Genomic DNA, 12,719 nt, shown 5'->3' on the forward strand with positions numbered 1-12,719 from the left:
TCCTACACATAACATAGCTAGAAGATTGAACTCCACAATATCCAATCTGTTGGCCACGGAAATGGTGGTGTTAGGCCCTAATTTTTTGAAATGTGAACACTTCTGTTTGGGCCTCCATCTGCTGGGTTGGCTGGAGTGGAAGCGTTGTCGGTCCTCATTATACTAGTTCTACTCTAGTGAATTTAATTCTTTGGTGCAGATATTGTTATCACAGGGGTACACATGATTGGTTTTCTTACTACCATGGTATATAAAGCAGGCTACATTTCATCTTTTAATTCTTTGGTGCTGATATTGTTCTCCATACAGTGGTAGACATTAGTGATGAGAAAGCACTAAATGTACTCAACTTAGTGGTTCAGTGGTTTATTTAAACCTACCGAGATCTGCCAGAGCTGCTTGTAAAAGTATGCCGCATGTGTGCCCATATCAGAAAGTCAGCTACAGCTTCCACCACCCTGGCACTGCTTAAGCAGCATTTGCAGCTTCCAGCTGACCGATTGGTGTGCGATGTCACCACACAGTGGAAATCAATGTTGCAGATGTTGGAAAGATTTGTGAACAGCAGAGGGCAATTTTTGAGTACAAGCTTCAACACACCCATCGGAATTCATGTCAGCTTCCGCACCTTCATTTAGGCTCCCAGCAGATTTGTCCCGTGCATCTCCACTACTGTGTAGCTCTGTACCCCAACACATCAGACTCTCGTCTACCATGGAAGCATTGAAAAGGGAGCTGAAGATCCACTTCTTCTGTCAAGCGTACAATCTGCGGTAACCCTCGCTCCAGCAATCCGCTGCATGACCAGCTGTACCCTGACATACTGTATCCTCACCCATCCCTTGTAGATTGTTTGTGTGCCCTCATGGGCAGGGTCCTCTCTCCTATTGTACCAGTGGGTGAACCCTTTTCACATGTAAAGCGCCACAGAATAAATATTGCTAATAATAATAATTATAGTACTTGTACTCTGGGTCAATTGATGGCAATTTCCTGGTGTCTGCCTCTAATTTGATGTGTTTTGGCAGCTTTTGGGAATGTTTGAGGGTGTTGTGTATGTGATTGTTTTTGCCCCACCCATTGAATTTTATGGCGTTAGGCAATGTTCGGAATAAATCGGCGAATATTGCAAATTAGACGATCGTAATCCGAAACGAACATTGAAACATTATTAACCTGAAGATTAACCATATCTACATGCAATGGCATTTTTTTATATGACTGGTTCCTTTTAAGAAATGTTTTGCACTAAATTTCTTTGACTTTCCTTTCAGTTCTTTATAAAAGGTATTTGCTTCACTAACCTCAGCAATGCAGATTGTACATTGGAATTCTGTAGACTGTATATGATGGGGTTTATCATGGGGACAATACTTGTGTAGACTAAACTGAAGGCTAAATCAAGAACATCTGAGTAGGATAGTATCAGATACTCTAGTACACCTGCCCCATAGTAAATACAGACAACCGTGATGTGGGATGAGCAGGTGGAGAAGGCTTTTTTCGGCTTTCTTTTGACTTCATCTTGAAGATAATGGAGAAAATATTAAAGTAAGAAATAACAGTGCTCATCAGTGGGATAAAAGCTATTAGCAACATTTCTATACCTATTATCACAAAAAACATGTCAGTGGTTGAGCAAGTCATCTTTGTTAGTGACTTAACATCACATAAGTACTGATGGATTATGTTGGAGTGACAGGAGGACATGTATAAAGCTGAGGTTACAAGAAATAATGAGTTGAATAAGGCGGCTGCCCAAATCCCAATAGTTATCAGGATGCAATTTCTCTTACATAAGATCCGATGATAATGTAACGGGAGGCAGATAGCAACATATCGGTCATAAGCCATAATGAAGAGGAGAATTTCCTCAGCTGTCGCCACAGCTATGAAAGTATAACACTGAGTATAACATTGCGAGAAGGAAGCAAAGTGATTCCCGGACAATAACATGTGCAGTAATTTAGGAATTGTGACCGATGTATATAATATGTCTAAAATGGATAAATTACAGAGAAACAGATATATTGGTTTATGTAATTGAGTTTCCAGACATATGACTGTGATAATGGAAGAATTGATGAGAACTCCGACCAAATATATCAAGAAGAAGAAAGTAGAAATTAATTGTTGATTCTTCGTCTCTCCAGAAAAGGGTAAAATGTAAAAATATTTAATAAAAGTTTCATTCTTCATTGGCATTTCCTTCTTTAAAAAAAACACAAAATGTATTTTTAGATTTCAGGATATAATGTATCAAATATTAAGAAATGAAACGAAGAGCGAAAAAGAAGGTATGGAAGACGTAGTCTACTGAATAATCTAGTCATCCGTGGTAGTGATTGATCCTGGTAATCTGGTCATGTAGTGACATTCCTAGAATGTTTATTAGATCCAAACCCAGTTCTGGATTCATTTGCACTATGGTTTAACCCCATTACAACCCAAGGTGGTATGGAAGTTAATGACCGGGCCAATTTTTACAAGTAATTTTTACAGGTAATTACTCTGGAACGCTTCAACGGATCCCCCTGATTCTGAGATTATTTTTTCGTGACATATTGTACTTCATGAAAGTGGTAAAATTTCTTTGATATCACTTGCGTTTATTTGTGAAAAAAAAGGAAATTTGGTGAAAATTTTTAAAATTTAGCAATTTTCAAAATTTGAATTTTTATGCCCTTAAATAAGAGAGATATGTCACACAAAATAGTTAAGAAATAACATTTCCCACATGTCTACTTTACATCAGCACAACTTTGGAAACAAATAGTTTTTTTTATTGGGGAGCTATAAGGCTTTAAAGTTGACCAGCGATTTCACATTTTTCCAAAAAGATTTACAAAACCATTTTTTTAGGGACCACATCATATTTAAAGTCACTTTGAGGGGTCTTTCTGACAGAAAATACCCAAAATTGACACAATTCTAAAAACTGCACCCCTCAAGGTGCTCAAAACCACATTCAAGAACTTTATTAACCCTTCAGGTGCTTCACAGCAATTTTTGGAATGTGGAAGAAAAAAATTAACATTTAACTTTTTTAACAAAAATGTTAATTTAGACCCAATTTTTTTAATTTTTTCAGGGGTAACAGGAAAAATGAACCCCAAAATTGGTTGTGCAATTTCTCCTGAGTAAGCAGATACCCTATATGTGAGGAAAAACCACTGTTTGCGCGCACGGCAGGGTTCGGAAGGGATGGATCGCCATTTGACTTTTTGAATGTAAAATTTGCTTGAATAATTGCATTTGCATTTGGGGAGCCCCTAATGTGCCTAAACAGTGGAAATCCCCAACAAGTGACACCATTTTGGAAACTAGGCCTCTCAGGGAACTTATCTAGATGTGTGGTGAGCACCTTGAACCCCCAGGTGCTTCACAGAAGTTTATAACATTGAGCCGTAAAAATAAAATTTTCACATTTTTCCCACAAAAAAGTTTTTCAGCCCCCACTTTTGTGTTTTCATAAGGGTAACAGGAGAAATTGCACCATGCAGTTTGTTGAGCAATTTCTTCTGAGTATGCAGATACCCCATATGTGGGGAAAAAACACTGTTTGGGTGCACGGCAGGGTTCGGAAGGGAAGGAGCGCCATTTGATTCTTTGAATTTAAAATTTGCTTGAATAATTTGGGGACGCCATGTTGCATTTGGGGAGCCCCTGATGTGCCTAAACAGTGGAAACCCCCTACAAGTGACACCATTTTGGAAACTATACCCCTCAGGGAACTTATCTAGATGTGTGGTTAGCACTTTGACACCCCAGGTGCTTCACAGAAGTTTATAACATTGAGCCGTAAAAATACAATGTTCACATTTTTCCCACAAAAATGTTTTTCAGCCCCCACTTTTGCATTTTCATAAGGGTAACAGAAGAAATTGCACTATGCATTTTGTTTTGAAATTTCTCCTGAGTTAGCAGATACCCCATATGTGGGGAAAAAACACTGTTTGGTCGCGCGGCAGGGTTCGGAAGGGAAGGAGCGCCATTTGACTTTTTGATTGTAAAATTTGCTGGAATAATTAGCGGATGTACCCCTGATGGGTATAAACATTGGAAACCCCCCACAAGTGACAACATTTTGGAAACTAGACCCCTCAGGGAACTTATCTAGATGTGTGGTGAGCACCTTGAACCCCCAAGTCCTTTACAGAAGTTTATAACATGGAGCCGTGAAAATAAAAAAATCTAACTTTTTCCTCAAAAATGATGCTTTAGCCCCAATTTTTAATTTTCACAAGGGTAAGAGGAGGAAATGGACCACAAAAACTTTTGTGCAATTTATCCTGAGTATGCCAATGCCCCATATGTGGGGAAAATCCAGTGTTTGGGCGCACGGCAGAGTTCCGAAGGGAAGGAGCATTGTGTGACTTTTTGAACGCAAAATCGTCTGGAATCGAGAGTGGACGCCATGTCGCATTTGGAAAGCCCCTGATGTGCCTAAATAGTTGAAACCCCTCACAAGTGACCCCATTTTGGAAACTACACCCCTCAAGGATTTTATAAAGGGGTATAGTGAACATTTTTAACCCAGAGGTTCGACACAGAATTTGATGACATTAGGTCATCATATTGAATAAGTTGTCATTAGTCTTGAGCGCAAGTGCTCGCTACTTGAGTTTGCATCGGGTACTCAGTTATGCACCATGTATCACGGGTGAAACAGTGAAATGCTTGAGTCCCCGCCCGTATGTTTCATGGGTATTAGACACCCCAAAAAAACATGCGGGGATCGCTCGTGCATGGCAGGCAATCCCCGCGTGTTTTTTTTGGCCGTGAAGCATTTGGGGTGGAGACTCGAGCACCCGCGATACTCAATGCATACCCGAGCACCCGATGCAAACTCAGGTAGCGAGCACTTGCGTCCAACACTAGTTGCCATATCATCGTTTTGTTTTTTTTACTTTCGAAAAAAAAACAACCCTAACCCCAACCCTAACCCTACCCTAGCCCAACCCTGACCCCCAACCCTAACATTAGCACAACCCTAACCCCAACCCCAGCCCTAGCGTTTATTTTTTACACCGTTCTTAGTGCGGTATAAGTGATTAGACGACCTTATTCTTTGGGTCGGTGCGACTAAAGTGATACCAGAATTATATCGGGTTTTTATGATTGACAGCTGTCACGCACTAAAAGACACATATTTTGTAAAATCTAGTTTCTGCATCGCCATATTTTGAGAGCTATAATTTTTCCAGATTTTGGCCGACAGAGTCATGTGATGGCTTGCTTTTTGCGGGATGAGTTGACATTTTTATTGGTGCCATTTTCAGGCACGTGACATTTTTTGATCGCTTTCTATTCCAGCTTTTGGGAGGCAATCCGCGCAAGGTTTTTTTGGCCGCGAAGCATATGGGGCGGAGACTCGAGCACCCGCGATACTCAGTTGATACCCGAGCACCCGATGCAAACTCAAGTAGCGAGCACTTGCGTTCAACACTAGTTGCCATATCGTCAACTTTTTTTTTTTTTTTTTTTTTTTTTTACTTTTGAAAAAAAAAAACAACCCCAACCCTAACATTAGCACAACACTAACCCCAACCCCAGCCCTAGAGTTTATTTTTTACGCCGTTCCTAGTGCGGTATAAGTGATTAGACGACCTTATTCTTCGGGTCGGTGTGATTACAGCGATACCAGAATCATATCGGGTTTTTATGATTGACAGCTGTCACACACTAAAAGACACATATTTTGAAAAATCTAGTTTTTGCATTGCCATATTTTGAGAGCTATAATTTTTCCATATTTTGGCCGACAGAGTCATGTGATGGCTTGTTTTTTGCGGGATGAGTTGACGTTTTTACTGGTGCCATTTTCAGGCACGTGAAATTTTGTGATCGCTTTCTATTCCAGCTTTTGGGAGGCAGAATAAACAAAAACCAACAATTAAGGAATTGTGTTTTATTACATTTTTTTATTCTACTCCGCATGTGGTAAAATTGATAAGGTAGCGTTATTCTTCGGGTCAGTACATTTACAGCGGTACCACATTTATATCATTTTTCTATGTTTTGGCGCTTTTACACAATAAAAGCTATTTTATAGAAAAAAATATTTTTTTGCATCACTTTATTCTGAGAGCTATAACTTTTTGATTTTTTGGATGATGGAGCTGTATGGCAGCTTGTTTATTGTGGGACAAGATGATGTTTTCAGTGGTATCATTTTTATTTATATTTGTCTTTTTGATCGCGTGTTATTCCATTTTTTGTTTGGCGGTATGATGGTAAAGCATTGTTTTTTGCTTTGTTTTTTATTTTTATTTTTTACCGTGTTTACTGAAGGGGTTAACTAGTGGGACAATTTTTTAGGTCAGGTCATTCCGGATGCAGAGATACCAAATATGTGTACTTTTATGTTTTTTTTTTTCATAATAATATTAATTGATGGGTACATTGTATTTTTATTTTTGATGGATTATTTATTTTTTTTTTTTTTATATTTTTACAAATTTTTTATAATTTTTTTTTCACTTTCTGAGAGTTTTTTTTACTTTTTTACTTTGTCCCACGCTGGGACTTTCACTTTTTTTATTCTGATCGCCTGTATAGCATAGGGATGGAGCAACATCCCTGTGCTATGCAGGCAGTCAGCGCTGCACAGTGAGAAGATTGTTTGTTCATGCACTGCTGATGACCAAAAAATGTTCCTGCTGTCTGGTGACCCGGATGTTGTCTTGACGACATCGGGTCATCATGGCAACACCCGGGAAGCCGCAGCAGACAGCGCTGGAGGCCGGAAGAGGAGGTGAGTATTGCGATCACCTCCCCTTAGCCACCGCAATGCTGCGATCGTCTTCGATCGCTGCATTGCGGGGGCTAATGTGCCGGGAGTGGTGCGCGACTGCTACATGCACATAGTACCGGGTGTCAGCTGTGACAATCAGCTGACACTCGGCGGCGATCGCGCCCACACAGCCTGTGTGCGCGCGCGATCGCGATGGCAAGCTAATACGGGTAAGGCTCTTAAGTCCCAAGGCACAGACGCGTATTAGTACGTCATGGGCTTTAAAGGGGTTAATTAGTATAAAAATACCAGCTCAGTTTTATTTCTCAAGGTAAGCCAATTTGTCTGACACAATATATATTCTGATTGGATAGTTGTTGGAAAACAAAAATGGTACAAACTCCATAAAAACAACATTTACTTAAAAATACAAATTTCCTAGAGATGCTCTAAGGCTACTGGGAAATTCACACATTTTCTATTACTGTACCTGTATTGACCCCTTTTGTAAAAATTAAGACACTGCTATCAAAAATTTTGGAAAATGCTTCACCTGTAGATGTACTGACATACTTGTTTAATATTCCGCTTCATTGAATCTGGAAATATCCCACAAGGCTGCTCTTCCATACTAAGTGGCTGCAAAATACCGGCTTGACCATATCTCTGGAAAAGACAAAAAGCTCTATCTTTAAACAAACTTAAAGGAAATCTGTCGGTAGGATCAACCCTCCTATGACGTCTATATGGATATGCAGGTCATAGGAAGCTGAATAAAATGATACCTTGAAATCACACTAGTAATTGTCCCCTTTCATTTGCAATAAACGCTGGAGGCAGATTCTCATGGAGATCTATGTCCCACCCATAGATCTAAACAGCTCATTTACATATTAAGAAAAAAGTAGATTTTTCTGGAATAAAACATCAGATCGCAGATATCAAGGTATCATTTTATTCAGCTTTATATGACCTACATCACCACACAAAATATTTTACATGCTCTATGTGCAATCAGCTAGATCACTTTTGTAGTTTTTCAAAGTATTTCTTATTTACAGTTATATGAAAAAGTTTGGGCACCCCTATTAATCTTAAGATTAATGTTTTTTAAAAATTGGTGTTTTTGCAACAGATATTTCAGTTTGATATATGTAATAACTGTTGGACACAGTAATGTTTCTGCCTTGAAATTAGGTTTATTGTACTAACAGAAAATGTGCAATCTGCATTCAAACAAAATTTGACAGGTGCATAAGTATGGGCACCTCACCAGAAAAGTGAGATTAATATTTAGTAGATCCTCCTTTTGCAAAAATAACAGCCTCTAGTCGCTTCCTGTAGCTTTTAATGAGTTCCTGGATCCTGGATGAAGGTATTTTTGACCATTCCTCTTTACAAAACGATTCCAGTTCAGTTAAGTTTGATGGTCGCTGAGCATGGACAGCCCTCTTCAAATGATCCCACAGATGTTCAATGATATTCAGGTCTGGGGACTGGGATGGCCATTCCAGAACATTGTAATTGTTCCTCTGCATGAATGCCTGAGTAGATTTGGAGCGGTGTTTTGGATCATTGTCTTGCTGAAAGATCCATCCCCTGCATAACTTCAACTTTATCACTGATTCTTGAACATTATTGTCAAGAATCTGCTGATACTGAGTGGAATCCATGCGTCCCTCAACTTTACCAAGATTCCCGGTGCCGGCATTGGCCACACAGCCCCAAAGCATGATGGAACCTCCACCAAATTTTACTGTGGGTAGCATGTGTTTTTCTTGGAATGCTGTGGTTTTTTGCCGCCATGCATAACGCCTTTTTGTATGACCAAACAACTCAATCTTGGTTTCATCAGTCCACAGGACCTTCTTCCAAAAAGAAATTGGCTTCTCCGAATGTGCTTTTGCATACCTCAGCCGACTCTGTTTGTGGCGTGCATGCAGAAACGGCTTCTTTCGCATCACTCTCCCATACAGCTTCTCCTTGGGCAAAGTGCGTTGTATTGTTGACCGATGCACAGTGACACCATCTGCAGCAAGTTGATGCTGCAGCTCTCTGGAGGTGGTCTGAGGATTGTCCTTGACTGATCTCACCATTCTTCTCCTCTGCCTTTCTGATGTTTTTCTTGGCCTGCCACTTCTGGCCTTAACAAGAACTGTCCCTGTGATCTTCCATTTCTTTACTATGTTCCTCACAGTGGAAACTGACAGGTTAAATCTCTGAGACAGCTTTTTGTATCCTTCCCCGGAACAACTATGTTGAATAATCTTTGTTTTCAGATCATTTGACAGTTGTTTTGAGGAGCCCATGATGCCACTCTTCAGAGGAGATTCAAACAGGAGAACAACTTGCAAGTGACCACTTTAAGTAGCTTTTCTCATGATTGCATACACCTGGCTATGAAGTTCAAAGCTCAATGAGGTTACAAAACCAAAAAAAGTGCTTTAGTACATCAGTAAAAAGTAGGTAGGAGTATTTAAAACAAGAAAATCATAAGGGTGCCCATACTTATGCACCTGTCAAATTTTGTTTGAATGCAAATTACACATTTTCTGTTAGTACAATAAACCTCATTTCAAGGCAGAAACATTACTGTGTCCAACAGTTATTACATATATCAAACTGAAATAGCTGTTGCAAAAACACCAATTTTTAAAAAACATTAAGCTTAAGATTAATAGGGGTGCCCAAACTTTTCATATAACTGTATATACAGTTGAAACTAGAAGTTTCGATACACTATATGAAAAGACACATATGCATGCTTTTCACTATATCTGACATGAAATCAGAATAAACCTTTTCCGTTTTAGGTCAATTAGGATTACCATAATTTTTTAATATTTGCCAAATGGCAGAATAATAAGAGAGAGAGAATGTTTTAAGGCATTTTTTATTACTTACTGCAAAGTCAAAAGTTTACATAAACTAAGATTACTATGCTTTAAACAATTCTGGACTGCCCATATGAAAATGTCATAGGTTTGGAAGCTTTTGGCAGGTTTTTTTGGCATTTTCTGAGTTATCTAGGGACACACCTGTGGATGTATTTTAAAGCACACCTGAAACACACTGCTTCTTTGTGTAGCACCATGGGAAAGTCTAAAGATTTCATCCAAGATATCAGGAAGAGAACTGTGGACTTGCACAAGTCTTGCTCATCCTTGGGTACAATTTCAAGATACCTGAAGGTGCCTTGTTCATCTGTACAAACAATTATAAGTAAGTACAAACAAGATGGGAATGTCCAGCCATCATACCGCTCAGGAAGGAAACGGGTTCTGTGTCCCAGAGATGAACGTTCTTTGGTCCAACATGTGCATAACAACCCAAAGACAAAAGCAAAAAACCTTGCGAAGATGATGGCGGAAGCTGGTAAGATTGTGTCAATATCCATAGTGAAATGATTACTCTATCAACATGAACGGAAAAGTGACTTTTCCAGGAAGAATGCATTACTCCAAACGAAATATAAAAACGCCAGATTAATGTTTGCAAATACACACAGGAACAAAGATCTTAATTTTTGGAGACATGTCCTGTGGTCTGATTAAACTAAAACTTAACTTTTTGGGCATAATGACCATTGTTACGATTGTTGGAAAGAGGGAGAAGCTTGGAAGCCTAAGAACATCATCCCAACTGTGAAACACAGGGGTGTGGCAGCATCATGTTGTTGGGTTGTTTTGCTGCAAGTAGGACTGGTGCACTTCATAAAATAGATGGTATCATGGGAAAAGAAGATTATGTGGCAATACTGAAGCAACATCTCAAGACATTAGCCAGGAAGTTAAAGCTTGGGCAGAAATGGGTCTACCAAATGGACAATGACCAGAAGCATACTGCCAAAATGGTAACGAAGTGACTTAAGGATAACAAGGTCAATGTTTTGGAGTGGCCATCACAAATCCCTGACCTCAATCCTATTAAAATTTTATGTGCAAAGTTGAAAAGGTAGGTACAAGCAAGGCGACCTACAAACCTGGATCAGTTACACCAGTTTTGTCAGGAGAAATGGGCCCAAATTCCAATCAACTATTGTGAGAGAAAAAGGAAGAAAGGGGTGTTTTCCGTGTAATATGCCAAAATGTTTATGTTGTAGAGCCATTCAAAATGGCACTAAAAAGATTTTTTCATCACACACCACAGGAAAGAAATTCTTTATCAAACATAATGTGAATTGTCAATCAACACATGTGATCTACCTACTTTAGTGCACATGTGACCTCCCGTACGTGGGCCGAACGATAAAAACTATGCATGCACATCGTTTAAATAAACATAGACACAACATTCGGATAGGTTATCAATTACATAGCGTATCGAAACACTTCAGTAATGCCCATCAAAAAGATCCAGGAGATATGAGGCTTACTATCATTGACCATGTACCCGATACTGCTTCTGACGAATTGGTGAGTTTGATTAATAAGGAGAGCTTTTGGATCTTCAAATTGGGCACATTAGCCCCTGAAGGTCTGAATCTGCCTCTTGAAAATGTGACCAGCTCCTATGGTTTATGTCTTTCCCCTTCTAGATTGATCTATATTCAACATTTTTCAATTTCCCCCCCTCTTATCTTTTTTTTGCTCATCACCAATTTTGTATTTGCAATACGCCACAACACAGTGACTTTTGTGTGTATTTTATATTGGTGATGTATTTTTGACACTGGTAAAGTATTTTTCAACATTGTCCATTAATCTTTGTGGGCATTTTTTAATCAACAATGTATTTTTTAATATTGTTTATCAATATGTATTGCTATATTCTATACCTTATCCAATGTGTTCTTGATTCCTGAATTCATGTGAAAGTTGTCCATGTGCGACGATTGGAGGCACATAGACACCAGCACATGAAGGGTTTCTTTGAACTCAGGTTCAACTAATTAGTGTTTGAACCAATCTTTGCCAAACTAATTAGTATACTAACCAATCATTGTGAAGCCTTGTCTATATATGTTTTATCTTGTGCCCATACCTTTATACCACCTGATGAAGATAGTTTACTATCGAAACGCGTTGTGGAAAGGGCTTATTAAATGTTTTTAGCACCAAATCCGTCCTTTCCAGTGATCATTTTCAGCGCTCTATAGACCGATTCTTCTTTTATACATATAAATCAACTATTGTTAGAAGCTTGTGGAAGGATATGCCAAACATTTCACCCAAGTCATTCAGTTTAAGGGCAGTGGTACCAAATACTAATGAAATGTATGGAAACTTTGGTCTTTCTATTTTGTACAGGCTTGGCATCCGGCACTTCCCAGCACCTGCGCAACAGAACCCTGCGGCGCAGTGCACAGGCAGACGGGCCGGGATGAAGCAAAGCGCACTCTTTGTGAGCTCTATGTGAGTGTCACTTTGCTCATGCCCGGGATGTCAGGGAGCACAGTGCACAGGGCCCTGTGACATGCAGGGGAAGGGGTAAATATGATAATTAAGCACATATTTGGGGGAATAATAAGCACATGGGCGAGGGATTGCTTGGCATCTCCCGGACACCAAGCCTGTACAAAATAGAATTGATTAAAGTGATGAATTGATAAATAGATTAAGTGAAAGTATTGATCGACTAGTTACACTCTTATGGATATATAATGAAAACCATAAAACAAAATATATAACCTCTGGAATGGAATCATCCAAATACAAAATAAAATTACATTTATAATTGAGCACATTGGATAAACTATTGTAGTTGACCATGGACTGCATTTAATCTATTTATCATAAATTTCATTGCTTTTTCTGTAAACCGTTTGTTGTTTTTGGTGCCAAGAATAACAGCGGGCTTTTTTACTACATGTGTATTCATGTATATAAGACCGTTTGTTGAATTGGTCTACATCAGCTATATACCTGAGAAAGTGGACGGGACGTTCAAGAAACGCGTAGTAATCGTAGCTTTTAGAATAAACTACAAGATTGTTAAATATATACAATCTCTTGTCAAATTTCTTCACCACAGAGGAGCGCGA

The 12,719-nt window shown here is 39.1% G+C and overlaps 1 protein-coding gene across 1 annotated transcript; it reads right to left on the bottom strand.

The window, feature by feature from the left end:
• Window positions 1-1,270: 1,270 nt before the first annotated feature.
• On the bottom strand, window positions 1,271-2,199 carry LOC141180563 (olfactory receptor 14J1-like). The gene is given in 2 exon segments (XM_073660663.1): window positions 1,271-1,503; window positions 1,506-2,199. Coding segments are annotated over 2 exon segments (927 nt in total).
• Between the last annotated feature and the right edge of the window lie 10,520 nt (window positions 2,200-12,719).

Source organism: Phyllobates terribilis, unplaced genomic scaffold (assembly GCF_046119375.1).
Source record: "Phyllobates terribilis strain yellow unplaced genomic scaffold, ASM4611937v1 Scaffold_33__1_contigs__length_13283291, whole genome shotgun sequence".
Lineage (NCBI taxonomy): Eukaryota > Metazoa > Chordata > Amphibia > Anura > Dendrobatidae > Phyllobates > Phyllobates terribilis.